The sequence below is a fragment of the Salmo salar genome, chromosome 13 (genome assembly GCF_965601325.2).
Source record: "Salmo salar chromosome 13, fSalSal1, whole genome shotgun sequence".
NCBI lineage: Eukaryota > Metazoa > Chordata > Actinopteri > Salmoniformes > Salmonidae > Salmo > Salmo salar.
In genome coordinates this window covers 113,252,501-113,276,500 of record NC_138303.1, presented here as the reverse complement: position 1 = coordinate 113,276,500, position 24,000 = coordinate 113,252,501, and the positions used below count along the sequence as shown (strand labels likewise).

Here is a 24,000-nt window from a genome sequence, read left to right as displayed (position 1 = left end):
TGGGCCTAAATGTCATTCATAAAGTTTCATTCATGTCTGTTATGGCAGGTAATATCGTAGTTAATGCATGGTTTCTTTATGTAGATGAAGTTTGATTGAAAGTCAGAGCCTTGATATCTTGCTCAGTATGTAACAAGGTCACTGAGTCATTCGCATGTGAAAGACTCATTCTTCATGAGTTTCCCATAACATTTCAACTGTTCAGAAGAGGCCACTATATTAAGTGGCCTTCATTGAAGACACCTGATAGGAATAACTAATAAATAGGATGTAAGGTTATTTGTTTGTTTTTGTACACTAGATTTTCTGATGAAGCAGTTTAAAACGTTTTCCATATATAACCATAGAGCATGTCAATAAAGGGCTTTAATATAGCCACAGAGCATGTCAATAAAGGGCTTTAATATAGCCACAGAGCATGTCAATAAAGGGCTTTAATATAGCCACAGAGCATGTCAATAAAGGGCTTTAATATAGCCACAGAGCATGTCAATAAAGGGCTTTAATATAACCACAGAGCATGTCAATAAAGGGCTTTAATATAGCCATAGAGCATGTCATTAAAGGGCTTTAATATAACCACAGAGCATGTCAATAAAGGGCTTTAATATAACCACAGAGCATGTCAATAGTGGGCTTTCAATATGTTCTTTGCAACAACACTTCAGGCCATTAGACTGTTTAGTCAAACCGTAGCTAACATCCGATCCTGTGTTGTCTAGAGACTAGAGAAGCACATGGACTATTCAGAGAGAGAGAGAGAGAGAGAGACAGTGAGCCTCTACTGCCTGTGGTATGCTGTGGTATACCTCTCTCTTTTCTCTGTGGTATGCTGTGGTATACCTCTCTCTTTTCTCTGTGGTATACCTCTCTCTCTTTCTCTGTGGTATGCTGTGGTATACCTCTCTCTCTTTCTCTGTGGTATGCTGTGGTATACCTCTCTCTTTTCTCTGTGGTATGCTGTGGTATACCTCTCTCTCTTTCTCTGTGGTATGCTGTGGTATACCTCTCTCTCTTTCTCTGTGATATACCTCTCTCTTTTCTCTGTGGTATGCTGAGCTGGTGGCTGAGGATGTGGCAGGTAGGCAAACAGGCTCTATATTTGCCCCCCCCGTGGAACAGAACAGTGGCCCTAAAAATAAACGATGAAAACCAGACACTTTCCACTGCAGAGAAAGACAGACATTTCAGTCCTCTAGTAGAGACGCTGATCCAGAGAGACTTACAGGAGTTCATACCAACAGATGGTTTTGTTTTATTTCTTCACCTAGTCACCTCAGGGATTCAAACCAGCAACCTTTCGGTAACTGGCCCGACACTCTTAACAACTAGGCTACAGAGACAGCTAGCTAACTATCTGTAGCGTAAGCCATACTCATAGAATAGACACTTCCTCTGGACAACAACATGGCCACTTCCTCTGGACAGAAACATGGCCACTTCCTCTGGACAGAAACATGGAGCAACACTCACAGACGCTCATGTGTTCAGATACATCAACTTGTCAGCACAAGACATTAAAAGTACTTACCGATGCGTCTTCAAAAACACAGAACAGAATCAACACTGCAATGTAACGATGGGACGAGTGATGCCAGAGCTCCGATGCTCCGATGCAGTTTTCAAAGCACTACTGATATGATACAATGTACCTACCGATGCACGATTCAAAGTGACATTATCACGTTTGAAACCAGATTGCATAGCAGAGAAGGTACGCTGGGATTCGAAATGGTCGGTGATCTGTTTGTTAACTTGGCTTTCGAAGACCTTAGCAAAGCAGGGTAGGGTAGATATAGGTCTGTAACAGTTTGGGTCTAGAGTGTCTCCCCCTTTGAAGAGGGGGATGACTGCGGCAGCTGCTTTCCAATCTTTGGGAATCTCAGACGACACGAAAGAGGTTGAACAGGCTAGTAATAGGGGTTGCAACAATTTCGGCGGATAATTTTAGAAAGAGAGGGTCCAGATTGTCTAGCCCGGCTGATTTGTAGGGGTCCAGATTTTGCAGCTCTTTCAGAACATCAGCTATCTGGATTTGGTTGAAGGAGAAATGGGAGAGGCTTGGGCAAGTTTCTGTGGGGGGTGCAGGGCTGTTGACCGGGGTAGGGGTAGCCAGGTGGAAAGCATGGCCAGCAGTGGAAAAATGCTTCTTGAGATTCGCAATTATCGCGGGTTTATCGGTGGTGACAGTGTTTCCTAGCCTCAGTGCGGTGGGCAGCTGGGAGGAGGTGCTCTTATTCTCAATGGACTTTACAGTGTCCCAGAACTTTTTGGAGTTTGTGCTACAGGATGCAAATTTCTGTTTGAAAAAGCTAGCCTTTGCTTTCCTGTGTGTATTGGTTCCTAACTTCCCTGAAAAGTTGCATATCACGGGGGCTATTCGATGCTAATGCAGAACGCCACAGGATGTTTTTGTGCTGGTCAAGGGCAGTCAGGTCTGGAGAGAACCAAGGGTTATATCTGTTCCCGGTTCTACATTTTTTGAGTGGGGCATGTTTATTTAAGATGGTGAGGAAAGCACTTTTAAAGAATAACCAGGCATCTTCTACTGACGGAATGAGGTCAATATCCTTCCAGGATACCCGGGCCAGGTCGATTAGAAAGGCCTGCTCGCTGAAGTGTTTTAGGGAGCGTTTGACAGTGATGAGGGGTGGTCGTTTGACCGCGGACCCATTATGGACGCAGGCAATGAGGCAGTGATCGCTGAGATCCTGATTGAAAACAGCAGAAGTGTATTTGGAGGGCAAGTTAGTTAGGATGATATCTATGAGGGTGCCGTGTTTACGGATTTGGGGTTGTACCTGGTAGGTTCATTGATCATTTGTGTGAGATTGAGGGCATCAAGCTTAGATTGTAGGATGGCTGGGGTGTTAAGCATGTCCCAGTTTAGGTCACCTAACAGCACAAACTCTGAAGATAGATGGGGGGCAATCAGTTCACATATGGTGTCCAGGGCACAGCTGGGGGCAGAGGGTGGTCTATAGCAAGCGGCAACAGTGAGAGACATGTTTCTGGAAAGGTGGATTTTTAAAAGTAGAAGTTTGAATTGTTTGGGTACAGACCTGGATAGTAAGACAGAACTCTGCAGGTTTTCTCTGCAGTAGATTGCAACTCCGCCCCCTTTGGCAGTTCTATCTTGTTGGAAAATGTTATAGTTAGGGATGGAAATTTCAGGGTTTTTGGTGGCCTTCCTAAGCCAGGATTCAGACACGTGATCAATGACGTCTTAAGTTTTGTTTATCACATGCGAGATCCCACTGATTTCTTGTGTTTTCTTCTATTCCAAGTTGCATTCAAACACTGACCTTTACTGGACACCGTAGTTCAGTCTACAATGTAGTCAGGATTTGTTAATAATGTAGTGTCATCAGACTGGTAGCTCAGTGAGTAGAGTCAGGGGACCAGAACACTGACAGAGGAAAATGAGGTTGAAACCTGGCAAAGGCTTATTATTATTACAAATATATTTTATGACAATAGACAGAGGAGATGAGAGGAGGAGATGAGAGGACAGGATAGGAGAGGAGAAAGAGGAGAGGAGAGGAGAGGAGAGGAGAGGAGAGGAGAGGAGAGGAGAGGAGAGGAGAGGAGAGGAGAGGAGAGGAGAGGAGAGGAGATAAATAAAATCTCTGGGAATTTATGCTGTATTATATTCAGTGTGATAGTTTGCCATCCAGGCAGAGAGAAATGAGCTTGTCAATGTTTGTTAACGGGCAGAGCAGGAACTGACTTGGACCAGAAACCGACCCAGGCATTTCAAACAGATCGACCCCTATTGTTGGCCAAGTAATGATTGTTCTGCACTAGACCTGAGAGTTCATTCTAGGGAAGTGTTCCAGTGTTTATCTAGTCTCTCTGTCTATGTTTCAGAGTGAGAGTGATACCTAATATGGTGAGTAGCTTACATTGGGACCTGTCCTCAGTTCTTCCACAGCAGACAGAGAGAGGAAGGAAGGAAAGGAGAGGTTGATTAAAGAGGAGAGGCATGGTGTTTTATATTCCATGATAAGCAGTCAGACCTCTGTAATATATTCCATGATAAGCAGTCAGACCTCTGTAATATATTCCATGATAAGCAGACAGACCTCTGTAATATATTCCATGATAAGCAGTCAGACCTCTGTAATATATTCCATGATAAGCAGACAGACCTCTGTAATATATTCCATGATAAGCAGTCAGACCTCTGTATTATATTCCATGATAAGCAGACAGATCTCTGTAATATATTCCATGATAAGCAGTCAGACCTCTGTAATATATTCCATGATAAGCAGACAGACCTCTGTAATATATTCCATGATAAGCAGACAGATCTCTGTAATATATTCCATGATAAGCAGTCAGACCTCTGTAATATATTCCATGATAAGCAGACAGACCTCTGTAATATATTCCATGATAAGCAGACAGACCTCTGTATTATATTCCATGATAAGCAGTCAGATCTCTGTAATATATTCCATGATAAGCAGACAGATCTCTGTAATATATTCCATGATAAGCAGACAGACCTCTGCAATATATTCCATGATAAGCAGACAGATCTCTGTAATATATTCCATGATAAGCAGACAGACCTCTGTATTCATTGCATTCTTTAATCTGTGACAGCCTCCCAAATAGCACACTAGCCCCTGTGCAGTGCACTACAGTTGTCTAGAGCCCATTAGGAATAGGGCGCTATTTGGTATGTACACTATGTGAACTGTGCTGCCAGGCCGCTCTGCTCTGCTCTGGTCCTTAACACACAATATACACACTAGAGGTCAACCGATTAATACAACTAAGATTCAATAACACCACGACATGTTCCACAACGCACAGCAGGCTAGGTCATCTCTACTGGAATCAGCGATAATATAGAGGGCGAGGAACAGGAGGAGGAGGTGGGAGAAGGAGGAGGCAGATGAGGAGGAGAAAGAGGAGGAGGAAGAGAAGGAGGAGGAAGAGATGGAAGACGAAGGAGGATGTATCCTGTTAGAGGGTATGCTACATACCTCAGGTCTCCTGTTAGAGGATATGGTATGCTACATACCTCAGGCCTCCTGTTAGAGGATATGGTATGCTACATACCTCAGGTCTCCTATTAGAGGATATGGTATGCTACATACCTCAGGCCTCCTGTTAGAGGATATGGTATGCTACATACCTCAGGCCTCCTGTTAGAGGATATGGTATGCTACATACCTCAGGTCTCCTGTTAGAGGATATGGTATGCTACATACCTCAGGCCTCCTGTTAGAGGATATGGTATGCTACATACCTCAGGTCTCCTATTAGAGGATATGGTATGCTACATACCTCAGGCCTCCTGTTAGAGGATATGGTATGCTACATACCTCAGGTCTCCTGTTAGAGGATATGGTATGCTACATACCTCAGGCCTCCTGTTAGAGGATATGGTATGCTACATACCTCAGGTCTCCTATTAGAGGATATGGTATGCTACATACCTCAGGTCTCCTATTAGAGGATATGGTATGCTACATACCTCAGGTCTCCTGTTAGAGGATATGGTATGCTACATACCTCAGGCCTCCTGTTAGAGGATATGGTATGCTACATACCTCAGGCCTCCTGTTAGAGGATATGGTATGCTACATACCTCAGGTCTCCTATTAGAGGATATGGTATGCTACATACCTCAGGCCTCCTGTTAGAGGATATGGTATGCTACATACCTCAGGTCTCCTGTTAGAGGATATGGTATGCTACATACCTCAGGTCTCATGTTAGAGGATATGGTATGCTACATACCTCAGGTCTCCTGTTAGAGGATATGGTATGCTACATACCTCAGGTCTCCAGCTAGAGGATATGGTATGCTACATACCTCAGTTCTCCTGTTAGAGGGTATGGTATGCTACATACCTCAGGTCTCCTGTTAGAGGGTATGGTATGCTACATACCTCAGTTCTCCTGTTAGAGGGTATGGTATGCTACGTACCTCAGGTCTACTGTTAGAGGATATGGTATGCTACATACCGAGGTCTACTGTTAGAGGATATGGTATGCTACATACCTCAGTTCTCCTGTTAGAGGGTATGGTATGCTACATACCTCAGGTCTCCTGTTAGAGGGTATGGTATGCTACGTACCTCAGGTCTACTGTTAGAGGATATGGTATGCTACATACCGAGGTCTACTGTTAGAGGATATGGTATGCTACATACCGCAGGTCTAGTGTTAGAGGATATGGTTTATGCTTGATGTACATCCCTACACCACCTTGTCTGTTTCTCTCTCTCCTATAGAGAACATCTCCTCAGATATCCACCACAGAGCTGGCACTTACAGCGTGTGTTGGAGGGGAGTGGAACTACATCACCACACACTCACACACTCACTGGCCAGTTTATTAGGTACACCCCCCGTTCATGAAAAAGGATGGCTCAGCAGGCAGACAGGAATTCAGTTACTGTTCCGTTGAACGTTAGAAATGGACAAAACTAGCGACTTTAAGCCTGGTATGATCTGAGCCTGGTATGATCGGTGCCTGGTATGATCTGAGCCTGGTATGATCTGAGCCTGGTATGATCAGAGCCTGGTATGATCGGTGCCTGGTATGATCTGAGCCTGGTATGATCTGAGCCTGGTATGATCAGAGCCTGGTATGATCTGAGCCTGGTATGATCTGAGCCTGGTATGATCGGTGCCTGGTATGATCTGAGCCTGGTATGATCTGAGCCTGGTATGATCAGAGCCTGGTATGATCGGTGCCTGGTATGATCTGAGCCTGGTATGATCGGTGCCTGGTATGATCGGTGCCTGGTATGATCTGAGCCTGGTATGATCTGAGCCTGGTATGATCTGAGCCTGGTATGATCTGAGCCTGGTATGATCTGAGCCTGGTATGATCGGTGCCTGGTATGATCTGAGCCTGGTATGATCTGAGCCTGGTATGATCTGAGCCTGGTATGATCTGAGCCTGGTATGATCTGAGCCGGGCTGGCCTGGATGATCGGTGCCTGGTATGATCTGAGCCTGGTATGATCTGAGCCTGGTATGATCTGAGCCTGGTATGATCGGTGCCTGGTATGATCTGAGCCTGGTATGATCTGAGCCTGGTATGATCTGAGCCTGGTATGATCTGAGCCTGGTATGATCTGAGCCTGGTATGATCTGAGCCTGGTATGATCTGAGCCTGGTATGATCTGAGCCTGGTATGATCAGAGCCTGGTATGATCTGAGCCTGGTATGATCTGAGCGTGGTATGATCTGAGCCTGGTATGATCGGTGCCTGGTATGATCTGAGCCTGGTATGATCTGAGCCTGGTATGATCAGAGCCTGGTATGATCTGAGCCTGGTATGATCTGAGCCTGGTATGATCTGAGCCTGGTATGATCTGAGCCTGGTATGATCAGAGCCTGGTATGATCTGAGCCTGGTATGATCTGAGCCTGGTATGATCTGAGCCTGGTATGATCTGAGCCTGGTATGATCGGTGCCTGGTGCACCGAATCCAGTATCTCAGAAACGGCCTCCTGGGATGTTCACGCACGACAGTGTCTCGGGTTTACTGAGAATGATGCAACAAACAAAAACATCCAGTCAGCAACAGTCCTGTAGGTGAAAACAGCTGGTTGATGAGAGGTTGAAAGGAGAATGGGAACAATCATGCAAGTTAACAGGCGGGCCACAAACAGACAGCATCTCACCAACACTGGACAACTGAGGAGTGGAAAAACATTGCCTGGTCTGACGAATTTCAGTTTCTGTTGCATCATGCTGATGGCAGTCAGGATTTGGCGTAAGTAGAATGAGACCATGGACTCATGCTGCCAGGCTGGTGACGGTGGTGGACAGCTGTCCAATCTGCAGCAACTGAGTGATGCCATTGTATCAGCATGGGCCAACATCCCTGTTGAACATTTATGACTTGTAGAATTCATGCAACGAAGAATACAGGTTGTTCTGGGGTCAAAGTGGGATCCGAGCTGGTACTAGATGGGTGAACCTTGGAAACTGGCACACACATACATACACACACACAGAAACACACACACAGAAACAGACACACACATAAACACACACACAGACAGACAGACACACAGAAACAGACACACACACACACACACACACACAGACAGACAGACACACAGACAGACACACACACACACACAGACAGACACACACACACAGACACACACACACAGACAGACAGACAGACACACAGACAGACAGACAGACAGACAGACAGACAGACAGACACACACACACACACACACACACACACACACACACACACACCACACACACAGACACACACAGACACACACACACACACACACACACACACACACACACACACACACACACACACACACACACACACACAGACACACACACACACACACACACAGACACACACACACACACACAGACACACACACACACAGACACACACACAGCGGAGGCCTCGGAGACCAATCAGCTCGGCTGGGAGATTCAGACAGGAAGAGGGAGAAGGAGAACAGGAAGTCAGGATTGGGAGGGGAGCATATGGGAGGGAATCATCATTACCTTTGCCAATGCCTCTCCCTCTCTCTCTCTTCTTCTCTCTCTCTGTCCCTCCCTCTCTCTCTCTCTCTGTCTCTCTTTCTTTCTCTCTCTCTCTCTCTCTCTCTTTTGTTCTCTCACTCCGCTGCCTTGCAATTGAAACTAGTTGCTCTGATCAAAGTAGCCCCCGTATTAACATTCAGGGTGAGTGATGATGATGAGGCTCCAACCAGAGAAGAGAGAAGGAGGTGTTTCCTCTCCTCATCTCTGCTGAGTGGGGGGGGGGGGGGAAGGGAGTTATTCGGTACGCAGTTCCTTACACATGCTGAGGGAAATCCAGAAAGCCTGTACAGTACACTCACAGCGTTCCAGTTCCCTCTTCTGCAGGCCAATCTAATCAGGCTTCTCGCAGGGCAGCTTCGTTCTCCCCATCTGACTGGTGATTGCTCATATCAATCTGTTGTATACTATTACCTACTACACTTTGCTGTAGCATTATGGTCTGACAAAAGAGCCTGATCGTGGACTATAGGAAACGGAGGGTCATAATGCTTCAGGGCCATAACGCCTCTTTCAATAGATTTATCACGGGGCCTCAGAGTCTCAAAAAGTTATAAAACTGCACCATTGAGAGCATGTTGACAGGCTGCATCACCGCCTGGTATGGCAACTGCTCGGCGCTACAGAAGGTGGTGCGTACGGCCCGAGTACATCACTGGGACCTCCATACCAGGCGGTGTCAGACTCCAGACTCCCAAGCCATAGATTATACCAGGCGGTGTTGACCCTCTGCTACCGCACGGAAACCGGTACCGGAGCGCTAAGTCTGGAACAAACTGGACCGTGAACAGCTTCTACCCACAAGCCTTAAGACTGCTACATAGTTAGTCCAAGTAGCTATTTGGTTAACTGTTTAACTATCTACATTGACCCGTTTTGTACTAACTGTTTTTTGACTATACCCAACACACTGGACTCTACCCAACACACTGGACTCTACCCAACACACTGGACTCTACCCCACACACTGGACTCTACCCAACACACTGGACTCTACCCAACACACTGGACTCTACCCAACACACTGGACTCTATCCAACACACTGGACTCTACCCACACACTGGACTCTACCCAACACACTGGACTCTACCGACACACTGGACTCTACCCAACACACTGGACTCTACCCCACACACTGGACTCTACCCCACACACTGGACTCTACCCAACACACTGGACTCTACCCAACACACTGGACTCTACCCCACACACTGGACTCTACCCCACACACTGGACTCTACCCAACACACTGGACTCTACCGACACACTGGACTCTACCCGACACACTGGACTCTACCCGACACACTGGACTCTACCCGACACACTGGACTCTACCCGACACACTGGACTCTACCCCCACACACTGGATTCCACCCACACACTGGACTCCACCCACACACTGGACTCTACCCCCACACACTGGACTCTACCCCCACACACTGGACTCTACCCCCACACACTGGACTCTACCCAACACACTGGACTCTACCCAACACACTGGACTCTACCCAACACACTGGACTCTACCCCCACACACTGGACTCTACCCCCCCCCCCCCACACACTGGACTCTACCCCACTCACTGGACTCTACCCACTCACTGGACTCTACCCAACACACTGGACTCTACCCAACACACTAGACTCTACCCAACACACTGGACTCTACCCAACACACTGGACTCTACCCAACTCACTGGACTCTACCCAACTCACTGGACTCTACCCAACACACTGAACTCTACCCCACACACTGGACTCTACCCAACACACTGGACACTACCCACACACTGGACTCTACCAACACACTGGACTCTACCAACACACTGGACTCTACCCACACACTGGACTCTACCCAACACACTGGACTCTACCCAACACACTGGACTCTACCCAACACACTGGACTCTACCCAACACACTGGACTCTACCGACACACTGGACTCTACCCAACACACTGGACTCTACCCAACACACTGGACTCTACCCAACACACTGGTTTCTACCCAACACACTGGACTCTACCCAACACACTGGACACTACCCAACACACTGGACACTACCCAACACACTGGACACTACCCAACACACTGGACTCTACCCAACACACTGGACTCTACCCCCACACACTGGACTCTACCCCCCCCCACACACACTGGACTCTACCCCACTCACTGGACTCTACCCACTCACTGGACTCTACCCAACACACTGGACTCTACCCAACACACTGGAGTCTACCCACTCACTGGACTCTACCCAACACACTGGACTCTACCCAACACACTGGACTCTACCCAACACACTGGACTCTACCCAACACACTGCACTCTACCCAACACACTTGACTCTACCCAACTCACTGGACTCTACCCAACTCACTGGACTCTACCCAACACACTGAACTCTACCCCACACACTGGACTCTACCCAACACACTGGACACTACCCACACACTGGACTCTACCAACACACTGGACTCTACCAACACACTGGACTCTACCCACACACTGGACTCTACCCAACACACTGGACTCTACCCAACACACTGGACTCTACCCAACACACTGGACTCTACCGACACACTGGACTCTACCCAACACACTGGAGTCTACCCAACACACTGGACTCTACCCAACACACTGGTTTCTACCCAACACACTGGACTCTACCCAACACACTGGACACTACCCAACACACTGGACACTACCCAACACACTGGACACTACCCAACACACTGGACTCTACCCAACACACTGGACTCTACCCCCACACACTGGACTCTACCCCCCCCCCCCCACACACACTGGACTCTACCCCACTCACTGGACTCTACCCACTCACTGGACTCTACCCAACACACTGGACTCTACCCAACACACTGGAGTCTACCCACTCACTGGACTCTACCCAACACACTGGACTCTAACCAACACACTGGACTCTACCCCACACACTGGACTCTACCCCACACACTGGACTCTACCCCACACACGGACTCCCCCCCGGACTCTACCCCACACACTGGACTCTACCCCACACACTGGACTCTACCCCACACACTGGACTCTACCCAACACACTGGACTCTACCCACACACTGGACTCTACCCCACACACTGGACTCTACCCCACACACTGGACTCTACCCAACACACTGGACTCTACCCCACACACTGGACTCTACCGAACACACTGGACTCTACCCCACACACTGGACTCTACCCAACACACTGGACTCTACCCACACACTGGACTCTACCCACACACTGGACTCTACCCCACACACTGGACTCTACCCCACACACTGGACTCTACCCAACACACTGGACTCTACCCAACACACTGGACTCTACCCAACACACTGGACTCTACCCCACACACTGGACTCTACCCAACACACTGGACTCTACCGAACACACTGGACTCTACCCACACACTCACACATACTTACACTGGCACTCCAATACACACACACACACACACATACACACACACACACACACACTTCCACACTCATCACATACGCTGCTACTGTCTACTATCTATCTTGTTGCCTAGTCACTTCACCCCTACCAATAGGTATATATCTACCTCAATTACCTCGTACCCAAATCGAATCAAATGTTATTGGTCACATACACATGGTTAGCAGATGTTATTGCGGGTGTATTGAAATGCCTGTGTTTCTATGTGCGACAGTGCAGTAATATCTAGCAAGTAATATCTAACAATTTCCCAACAACTACCTAATACACCCAAATCTAAGTGAAGGAATTAAGAATATATACATATATGGACGAGCAATGTCAGAGAGGCATAGAGTAAGATACAGTAGCATAGTATAGAATACAGTATATACATATGAGATGAGTAATGCAAGATATGTAAACATTATTATTAAAGTGGCATTATTAAAGTGACTAGTGTTCCATTTATTGAAGTGGCCAATGATTTCAAGTCTGTCTGTTGGCAGCCACCTCTCTGTGTTAGTGATGGCTGTTTAACAGTCTGATGGCCTTGAGATAGAAGCTGTTTTTCAGTCTCTCGGTCCCAGCTTTGATGCACCTGTACTGACCTCGCTTTCTGGATGGTAGCGGGGTGAACAGGAAGTGGTTCAGGTGGTTGTTGTCCTTGATGATATTTTTTGCCTTCCTGTGACATCGGGGGGTGTAGGTGTCCTGGAGGGCAGGCAGTTTGCCCCCGGTGATATGTGTTGGGCAGACCGCACCACCCTCTGGAGAGCCCTGCGGTTGCAGGCGGTGCAGTTGCCGTACCAGGCGGTGATACAGCCCGACAGGATGCTCTCAATGGTGCATCTGTAAAAGTTTGTGAGGGTTTTAGGTGACAAGCCACATTTCTTCAGCCTCCTGAGGTTGTGCCTTCTTCACCACACTGTCTGTGTGGGTGGAACCATTTCAGTTTGTCCGTGATGTGTACACCAAGGAACTTGAAGCTTTCCACCTTCTCCACTGCTGTCCCGTCGATGTGGATAGGGGGGCTGCTCTCTCTGCTGTTTCCTGAAGTCCACGATGATCTCCTTTGTTTTGTTGACGTTGAGTGAGGTTGTTTCCTGACAGCACACTCCGAGTGCCCTCACCTCCTCCCTATAGGCCGTCTCGTCGTTGTTGGTGATCAAGCCTACTATTGTTGTGTCGTCTGCAAAATTGATGATTGAGTTGGAGGCGTCCATGGCCACACAGTCATGGGTGAACATGGAGTACAGGAGGGGGCTGAGAACGCACCCTTGTGGGGCCCCAGTGTTGAGGATCAGCGAAGTGGAGATGTTGTTTCCTACCTTCACCACCTGGGGGCAGCCCGTCAGGAAGTCCAGGACCCAATTGCACAGGGCGGGGTTGAGACCCAGGGCCTGAAGCTTAATGATGAGCTTGGGAGGGTACTATGGTGTTGAATGCTGAGCTGTAGTCAATGAACAGCATTCTTACATAGGTATTCCTCTTGTCCAGATGGGTTAGGGCAGTGTGCAGTGTGATGGCGATTGCATCGTCTGTGGACCTATTGGGGCGGTATGCAAATTGAAGTGGGTCTAGGGTGACAGGTAAGGTGGAGGTGATATGATCCCTGCACATTGGATTTTTTTCATCCTAGTGTTAGAATTTTTTATATATTGTATTCTGCATTGTTGGGAAAGGCCCATAAATACGCATTTCACTGTTAGTCTACACATGTTGTTTACCAAGTAGGTGACAATTATAATTTGTTTCGATGACGTTATGAAAGTTGTAGTGTTCACTTGCACCACTAGAGGGAAGCAGAGGCAGAGGATCTCCTGTTAGTCTGAGATGCCTGGGTGAATGTGGGATAGGCTCAGTGCTATACAGTGACTTTACATGACTCTGAGATGGCGCCATGAATTCTCTGTCTCTGTCTATGTTTCTGTCTCTTCTGTCTCTTCTGTTTCTGTCTCTGGCACCATATTCCCTACATGTTGCAGTACTTTTTACCCCTGGTCAAATGGCACCATATTCCCTCCATGTTGTGGTGCTTTTTACCCCTGGTCAAATGGCACGCTGTTCCCTACATGTTGCAGTGTTTTTTACCCCTGGTCAAATGGCACGCTGTTCCCTACATGTTGCAGTGTTTTTTACCCCTGGTCAAAGGGGCAATATGTTAGTAATATGGTGCCATTTGGGAAGCAGTCATGGATGATGTCCGTGCGGCGAGGAGAGTGGGTGGAGAGTGGGTGGAGAGTGGGTGGAGAGTGGGTGGAGAGTGGGTGGAGAGTGGGAGAGTGGAGGGAGAGTGGGAGAGTGGGGGAGAGTGGAGGGAGAGTTGTGGGAGAGTGGGGGGAGAGTGGAATGAGAGAGGAGGGAGAGTGGAGGGAGAATGGGGGAGAGTGGAGGGAGAGAGGAGGGAGAGTGGAGGGAGAGTTGGAGAGAGGAATGAGAGTGGGAGAGTGGAGGGAGAGTGGAGGGAGAGTGGGGGGAGAGTGAGAGTGAGAGAGAGGAGGGAGCAGAATGAAGTGAGAGTGAGAAAAAAGGTTAGAGGGAGGGAGGGAGGGAGGGAGGGAGGGAGGGGAGGGAGGGAGGACAGAACATTGACATCTGACCACAGAGAGGATGTTTGTGTTTTCAACAGGGTGGTCGTTGGCGTGATGTTATTGTTTGTGAGTTGACTTTGACCACGGGAGTAGTTGATGGTGTTGACCATGGGAGTAGATGATGGTATTGACCATGGGAGTAGATGTTGGTATTAACCATGGGAGTACAGGTTGCTATTGACCATGGGAGTAGATGTTGTATTGACCATGGGAGTAGATGTGGTATTGACCATGGGAGTAGATGTTGGTATTGACCATGGGAGTACATGTTGGTATTGACCATGGGAGTACATGTTGGTATTGACCATGGGAGTAGATGTTGGTATTGACCATGGGAGTAGATGATGGTATTGACCATGGGAGTGGCTGTTGCTATTGACCATGGGAGTAGAGGTTGGTATTGACCATGGGAGTAGATGTTGGTATTGACCACGGGTGTAGCTGTTGGTATTGACCATGGGAGTAGCTGTTGGTATTGACCATGGGAGTAGAGGTTGGTATTGACCGTGGGAGTAGATGATGGTATTGACCATGGGAGTACAGGTTGCTATTGACCATGGGAGTAGATGTTGGTATTGACCATGGGAGTAGTTGATGGTATTGACCATGGGAGTAGATGATGGTATTGGCCATGGGAGTAGATGTTGGTATTGACCATGGGAGTAGATGTTGGTATTGACCATGGGAGTAGATGTTGGTATTGACCATGGGAGTAGATGTTGGTATTGACCATGGGAGTAGATGTTGGTATTGACCATGGGAGTAGATGATGGTATTGACCATGGGAGTAGATAATGGTATTGACCATGGGAGTAGATGTTGGTATTGACCAAGGGATTAAGATGATGGTGTTGACCATGGGAGTAGATGATGGTATTGACCATGGGAGTAGATGTTGGTATTGACCATGGGTGTAGATGTTGGTATTGACCATGGGAGTAGATGACGGTATTGACCATGGGAGTAGATGTTGGTATTGACCAAGGGATTAAGATGATGGTGTTGACCATGGGAGTAGATGATGGTATTGACCATGGGAGTAGCTGTTGGTATTGACCATGGGAGTAGATGTTGGTATTGACCATGGGAGTAGATGATGGTATTGACCATGGGAGTAGATGTTGGTATTGACCATGGGAGTAGATGTTGGTATTGACCATGGGAGTAGGTGTTGGTATTGACCATTGGTGTAGGTGTTGGTATTGACCATGGGAGTAGATGTTGGGATTGACCATGGGAGTAGATGATGGTATTGACCATGGGAGTGGCTGTTGCTATTGACCATGGGAGTAGATGTTGGTATTGACCATGGGAGTAGATGTTGGTATTGGCCATGGGAGTACTTGTTGCTATTGACCATGGGAGTAGATGTTGGTATTGACCATGGGAGTAGATGTTGGTATTGACCATGGGAGTAGAGGTTGGTATTGACCATGGGAGTACATGTTGGTATTAACCATGGGAGTACTTGTTGCTATTGACCATGGGAGTAGATGTTGGTATTGACCATGGGAGTACAGGTTGCTATTGACCATGGGAGTAGATGTTGGTATTGACCATGGGAGTACAGGTTGCTATTGACCATGGGAGTAGCTGTTGGTATTGACCATGGGAGTACATGCTGGTATTGACCATGGGAGTAGGTGTTGGTGTTGACCATGGGTGTAGGTGTTGGTATTGACCATGGGAGTAGATGTTGGTATTGACCATGGGAGTAGATGATGGTATTGACCATGGGAGTAGATGTTGGTATTGACCATGGGAGTAGATGATGGTATTGACCATGGGAGTAGATGATGGTATTGACCATGGGAGTAGATGATGGTATTGACCATGGGAGTAGATGTTGGTATTGACCATGGGAGTAGATGATGGTATTGACCATGGGAGTAGATGATGGTATTGACCATGGGAGTAGATGTTGGTATTGACCAAGGGATTAAGATGATGGTGTTGACCATGGGAGTAGATGATGGTATTGACCATGGGAGTAGATGTTGGTATTGACCATGGGTGTAGATGTTGGTATTGACCATGGGAGTAGATGACGGTATTGACCATGGGAGTAGATGTTGGTATTGACCAAGGGATTAAGATGATGGTGTTGACCATGGGAGTAGATGATGGTACTGACCATGGGAGTAGATGTTGGTATTGACCATGGGAGTAGATGATGGTATTGACCATGGGAGTAGATGTTGGTATTGACCATGGGAGTAGCTGATGGTATTGACCATGGGAGTAGATGTTGGTGTTGACCATGGGTGTAGGTGTTGGTGTTGACCATCACAGTAGAACTCTGTGAGCCCCTGGTCTAAAGTAGTGCACTATATAGGGAATAGGGTTCCATAGGGCTCTGGTCTAAAGTAGTGCACTATATAGGGAATAGGGTTCTATAGGGCTCTGGTCTAAAGTAGTGCACTATATAGGGAATATGGTTCCATAGGGCTCTGGTCTAAAGTAGTGCACTATATAGGGAATAGGGTTCTATAGGGCTCTGGTCTAAAGTAGTGCACTATATAGGGAATAGGGTTCCACAGGGCTCTGGTCTAAAGTAGTGCACTATATAGGTAATAGGGTTCCATAGGGCTCTGGTCTAAAGTAGTGCACTATATAGGGAATAGGGTTCCATAGGGCTCTGGTCTAAAGTAGTGCACTATATAGGTAATAGGGTTCTATAGGATCTCTGGTCTAAAGTAGTGCACTATATAGGTAATAGGGGGGACTAAGTGATGGTATCTTAGGAAGCCTCCTTGTTATTACTGACCGTGGAACCTTTGAGGCGTTCTAGAAGCCTCTTGCACTAAACAATGGCAGGAAATGACCAGGGAGGAGGCAGAGCGGGTTCCTCTGAACGCGGTTTCCTGATTGGCTAGCCATCAAAAATAATAACCCAAACCCAGGTCCTCTGGGAGATATGGAATGTTTGTGTGTGTGTGTGTGTGTGTGTGTGTGTGTGTGTGCAGTTGAAGTCGGAAGTTTACATACACCTTAGCCAAATACATTTAAACTTAGTTTTTCACAATTCCTGACATTTAATCCTAGTAAAAATGCCCATTCTTAGGTCATTTAGGATCACCACTTTATTTTAAGAATGTGAAAGGTCAGAAGAATAGTAGACATAATTATTTATTTCAGCTTTTATTTCTTTCATTACATTCCCAGTGGGTCAGAAGTTTACATACACTCAATTAGTATTTGGTAGTATTGCCTTTAAATTGTTTAACTTGTGTCAAATGTTTTGGGTAGCCTTCCACAAGCTTCCCACAATAAGTTGGGTGTATTTTGGCCCATTCCGCCTGACAGAGCTGGTGTAACTGAATCAGGTTTGTAGGCCTCCTTGCTCACACACGCTTTTTCAGATCTGCACACAACTTTTCTTTTGGATTGAGGTCAGGGCTTTGTGATGGCCACTCCAATACTTTGACTTTGTTGTCCTTAACTTGTTATGGATAAGGGGCAGTATTTTCACGGCCGGATAAAAAACGTACCCGATTTAATCTGATTATTACTCCTGCCCAGAAACTAGAATATGCATATAATTATTAGCTTTGGATAGAAAACACTCCAAAGTTTCTAAAACTGTTTGAATGGTGTCTGTGAGTATAACAGAACTCATTTGGCAGGCCAAAACCTGAGAAGATTCCAAACAGGAAGCGCCATCTCTGACCATTTCTTGGCCTTCTTGATCATCTCTATCCAAAACAGGGGATCTCTGCTGTAACGTGACATTTTCTAACGCTCCCATAGGCTGTCAGAAGGCACCAGAACGTTGAATGATGACTTTGCAGGCCATGGCTGAAAAACAGTAGCGCATTTGGATAGTGGTCGATCTGAGAACAATGAGACTGGCGGCGCGTGCTCGAGAAGAGTCCATTTTACTTTCTCTGTCTTTGAACGAAAACAACGACTCCCGGTCGGAATATTATCGCTTTTTTACGAGAAAAATCGCATAAAAATTGATTTTAAACAGCGTTTGACATGCTTCGAAGTACGGTAATGGAATATTTTGACATTTTTTGTCATGAAACGCGCCGGGCGCGTCACCCTTCGTTACCCTTCGGATAGTGTCTTGAACGCACAACAAAACGCCGCTATTTGGATATAACTATGGATTATTTGGAACCAAACCAACATTTGTTATTGAAGTAGAAGTCCTGGGAGTGCATTCTGACAAAGAACAGCAAAGGTAATCCAATTTGTCTTATAGTAAATCGGAGTTTGGTGAGTACCAAACTTGGTGGGTGTCAAAATAGCTAGCCATGATGGCCGGGCTATCTACTCAGAATATTGCAAAATGTGCTTTCACCGAAAACCTATTTTAAAATCGGACACCGCGATTGCATAAAGGAGTTCTGTATCTATAATTCTTCAAATAATTGTTGTGTTTTTTGTGAACGTTTATCGTGAGTAATTTAGTAAATTCACCGGAAGTGTTCGGTGGGAATGCTAGTTCTGAAAGTCACATGCTAATGTAAAAAGCTGGTTTTTGATATAAATATGAACTTGATTGAACAAAACATGCATGTATTGTATAACATAATGTCCTAGGGTTGTCATCTGATGAAGATCATCAAAGGTTAGTGCTGCATTTAGCTGTGGTTTTGTTTTTTGTGACATTATATGCTAGCTTGAAAAATGGGTGTCTGATTATTTCTGGCTGGGTACTCTGCTGACAGAATCTAATGTTTTGCTTTCGCTGTAAAGCCTTTTTGAAATTGGACAGTGTGGTTAGTTAACCTCTCTGGGCTAGGCGGGACGAATTCGTCCCACCTACGCAACAGCCAGTGTAATCCCGTGGCGCGATTTTCAAATACCTTAGAAATGCTATTACTTCAATTTCTCAAACATATGACTATTTTACACCATTTTAAAGACAAGACTCTCGTTAATCTAACCACACTGTCCGATTTCAAAAAGGCTTTACAACGAAAGCAAAACATTAGATTATGTCAGCAGAGTACCCAGCCAGAAATAATCAGACACCTATTTTTCAAGCTAGCATATAATGTCACAAAAACCCAAACCACAGCTAAATGTAGCACTAACCTTTGATGATCTTCATCAGATGACAACCCTAGGACATTATGTTATACAATGCATACATGTTTTGTTCAATCAAGTTCATATTTATATCAAAAACCAGCTTTTTACATTAGCATGTGACGTTCAGAACTAGCATACCCCCTGCAAACTTCCGGTGAATTTACAAAAAATGTACTAAATTACTCACGATAAACGTTCACAAAAAGCATAACAATTATTTTAAGAATTATAGATACAGAACTCCTCTATGCACTCGATATATCCGATTTTAAAATAGCTTTTCGGTGAAAGCACATTTTGCAATATTCTGAGTAGATAGCCCGGCATCACAGGGCTAGCTATTTAGACACCCAGCAAGTTTAGCACTCACCAAAGTCAGATTTACTATAAGAAAAATGTTATTACCTTTGGTGTTCTTCGTCAGAATGCACTCCCAGGACTTCTACTTCAATAACAAATGTTGGTTTGGTCCCAAATAATCCAGAGTTATATCCAAATATCCTCTGTTTTGTAATCTAAAATGTATTACATTGTTTTTTCCTTCAATCTACACACAAAACGCCATAATGACAAAGCAAAAACAGGTTTTTAGAAATGTGGTATTAGATGGAATGAAGAAACGTTCCCAATTACTGTGGTATTAGACGGAATGATGAAACGTTCCAGATTACTGTGGTATTAGACAGAATGATGAAACGTTCCAGATTACTGTGGTATTAGACAGAATGATGAAACGTTCCAGATTACTGTGGTATTAGACGGAATGATGAAACGTTCCAGATTACTGTGGTATTAGACAGAATGATGAAACGTTCCAGATTACTGTGGTATTAGACGGAATGATGAAACGTTCCAGATTACTGTGGTATTAGATGTGAAAGCAACAGCCATCACTTCAACAAGAGAACAAAGCTCTCTCCACTGGCTGGAGTTTGGTGGGTCTATGGCGGGTCTATGGCGGGTCTATGGTGGGTCTATGGTGGGTCTGTGGCGGGTCTATGGTGGGTCTATGGTGGGTCTATGGTGGGTCTATGGCGGGTCTATGGCGGGTCTATGGCGGGTCTGTGGCGGGTCTATGGCGGGTCTATGGCGGGTCTGTGGCGGGTCTATGGCGGGTCTATGGCGGGTCTGTGGTGGGTCTATGGTGGGTCTATGGTGGGTCTATGGTGGGTCTGTGGCGAGTCTGTGGCGAGTCTGTGGCGGGTCTATGGTGGGTCTATGGTGGGTCTATGGCGGGTCTATGGTGGGTCTATGGTGGGTCTATGGCGAGTCTGTGGCGGGTCTGTGGTGGGTCTGTGGCGAGTCTGTGGCGGGTCTATGGCGGGTCTATGGTGAGTCTGTGGTGGGTCTATGGTGGGTCTATGGTGGGTCTATGGTGGGTCTGTGGCGAGTCTGTGGCGAGTCTGTGGCGAGTCTGTGGCGGGTCTATGGTGGGTCTATGGTGGGTCTATGGCGGGTCTATGGTGGGTCTATGGCGGGTCTATGGCGAGTCTGTGGTGGGTCTATGGTGGGTCTATGGTGGGTCTATGGTGGGTCTGTGGCGAGTCTGTGGCGGGTCTATGGCGGGTCTATGGCGGGTCTGTGGCGGGTCTGTGGTGAGTCTGTGGTGAGTCTTTGACACAGTAATAACTAATTTTAAACAAATTCTAATGAAATCCATTACCAGAAAGGAGTGGCAGCTTTACACCAATCAGAGCCATTACCAGACAGGAGTGGCAGCTTTACACCAATCAGAGCCATTGCCAGACAGGAGTGGCAGATTTACACCAATCGGAGCCATTGCCAGACAGGAGTGGCAGCTTTACACCAATCAGAGCCATTGCCAGACAGGAGTGGCAGATTTACACCAATCAGAGCCATTACCAGACAGGAGTGGCAGATTTACACCAATCAGAGCCATTGCCAGACAGGAGTGGCAGATTTACACCAATCAGAGCCATTGCCAGACAGGAGTGGCAGCTTTACACCAATCAGAGCCATTGCCAGAAAGGCCTCCTGCTCTGGCCTCGCCTGCTCATACTAACATCACGTCACACGGGGTTGTGCTGCTGTTCCGTTGTTCTACACTGGATTTGGAGGAACAGAGAATGTGTTGTTTTTCTTCCTAACGTGTAGGACAGGGCCATTCAGCTGTTACCCTACGAGGTCTGTAGCATGCTGCTTTTCTGTCCTACTTCATCATATCATGTCACACAGCTGGTGTCCCAGGTCTAAATCAGTCCCTGATTAGAGGGGAACGACGACAAAATGGTGGAACTGGCTTCAAGGTCCGGAGTTGAGTTTGACCACTCAAAAATGCCAAGCCTTTATTTGATCCATTTAAGACGATTAATATGTATTTTTCATGTGTTCTTTTTTGTTCTTTCATTGTAGGTTGGAGTCAGAGATTGGTCTGTTGGAGAGCGAGGAGTGTCAAATCTCAGCTAAAGAACAGATCCTCAGAGAGAGACTGAGAAAGACTGAGAGGTCCATAGAAGACCTACAGAAAGTAAGAGAACATTCATCTACACAGAGAGAGAGAACATTCATCTACACAGACAGAGAGAGAGAGAGAGAGAACATTCATCTACACAGAGAGAGAGAGAGAACATGCATCTACACAGAGAGAGAGAACATTCATCTACACAGAGAGAGAGAACATTCATCTACACAGAGAGAGAGAGAAAACATGCATCTACACAGAGAGAACATTCATCTACAGAGAGAGAGAGAACATTCATCTACACAGAGAGAGAGAACATTAATCTACACAGAGAGAGAGAGAGAGAGAGAGAGAGAGAGAGAGAGAGAGAGAGAGAACATGCATCTACACAGAGAGAGAGAACATTAATCTACACAGAGAGAGAGAGAGAGAGAGAGAGAGAGAGAACATCCATCTACACAGAGAGAGAGAACATTCATCTACACAGAGAGAGAGAGAGAGAGAGAACATTCATTACTCTACACAGAGAGAGAACATTCATCTACACACAGAGAGAGAACATTCATCTACACAGAGAGAGAGAGAGAATATTCATCTACACAGAGAGAGAACATTCATCTACACAGAGAGAGAGAACATTCATCTACAGAGAGAGAGAGAGAACATTCATTACTCTACACAGAGAGAGAGAACATTCATCACTCTACACAGAGAGAGAGAGAGAGAGAGAGAGAGAGAACATTCATTACTCTACACAGAGAGAGAGAGAACATGCATTACTCTACACAGAGAGAGAGGAACATTCATTACTCTACACAGAGAGAGAGAGAACATTCATCACTCTACACAGAAAGAGAGAGAACATTCATCACTACACAGAGAGAGAGAGAACAATCATCACTCTACACAGAGAGAGAGAGAGAACATTCAGTACTCTACACAGAGAGAGAGAGAGAACATTCATTACTCTACACAGAGAGAGAACATTCATCACTCTACACAGAAAGAGAGAGAACATTCATTACTCTACACAGAGAGAGAGAGAACATTCATCACTCTACACAGAGAGAGAGAGAACATTCATTACTCTACAGAGAGAGAGAGAGAACATTCATTACTCTACACAGAGAGAGAGAACATTCATTACTCTACACAGAGAGAGAGAGAACATTCATTACTCTACACAGAGAGAGAGAGAGAACATTCATTACTCTACACAGAGAGAGAGAACATTCATTACTCTACACAGAGAGAGAGAGAACATTCATTACTCTACACAGAGAGAGAGAGAGAACATTCATTACTCTACACAGAGAGAGAGAGAACATTCATTACTCTACACAGAGAGAGAGAGAACATTCATTACTCTACACAGAGAGAGAGAACATTCATTACTCTACACAGAGAGAGAGAACATTCATTACTCTACACAGAGAGAGAGAACATTCATTACTCTACACAGAGAGAGAGAGAACATGCATTACTCTACACAGAGAGAGAGAACATTCATTACTCTACACACAGAGAGAGAACATTCATTACTCTACACAGAGAGAGAGAACATTCATTACTCTCCACAGAGAGAGAACATTCATTACTCTACACAGAGAGAGAGAACATTCATTACTCTACACAGAGAGAGAGAACATTCATTACTCTACACAAAGAGAGAGAACATTCATTACTCTACACAGAGAGAGAGAACATTCATTACTCTCCACAGAGAGAGAACATTCATTACTCTCCACGGAGAGAGAGAACATTCATTACTCTACACAGAGAGAGAGAACATTCATTACTCTCCACAGAGAGAGAACATTCATTACTCTACACAGAGAGAGAGAGAACATTCATTACTCTACACAGAGAGAAAGATAGAACATTCATTACTCTACACAGAGAGAGAGAG

The 24,000-nt window shown here is 46.0% G+C and overlaps 1 protein-coding gene across 3 annotated transcripts in view; it reads left to right on the top strand.

Moving 5' to 3' along the window:
• Nucleotides 1-24,000, top strand: part of palm2akap2 (palm2 and akap2 fusion) — a 207,062-nt gene that overhangs the window by 77,242 nt on the left and 105,820 nt on the right. For all 3 annotated transcript variants that reach the window (XM_045692696.2, XM_082960614.1, XM_045692695.2), the window contains exon 5: nucleotides 22,043-22,157. In XM_045692696.2, the coding sequence (XP_045548652.2) occupies nucleotides 22,043-22,157 (115 nt within the window). The remainder of the gene's footprint in view (nucleotides 1-22,042; nucleotides 22,158-24,000) is intronic.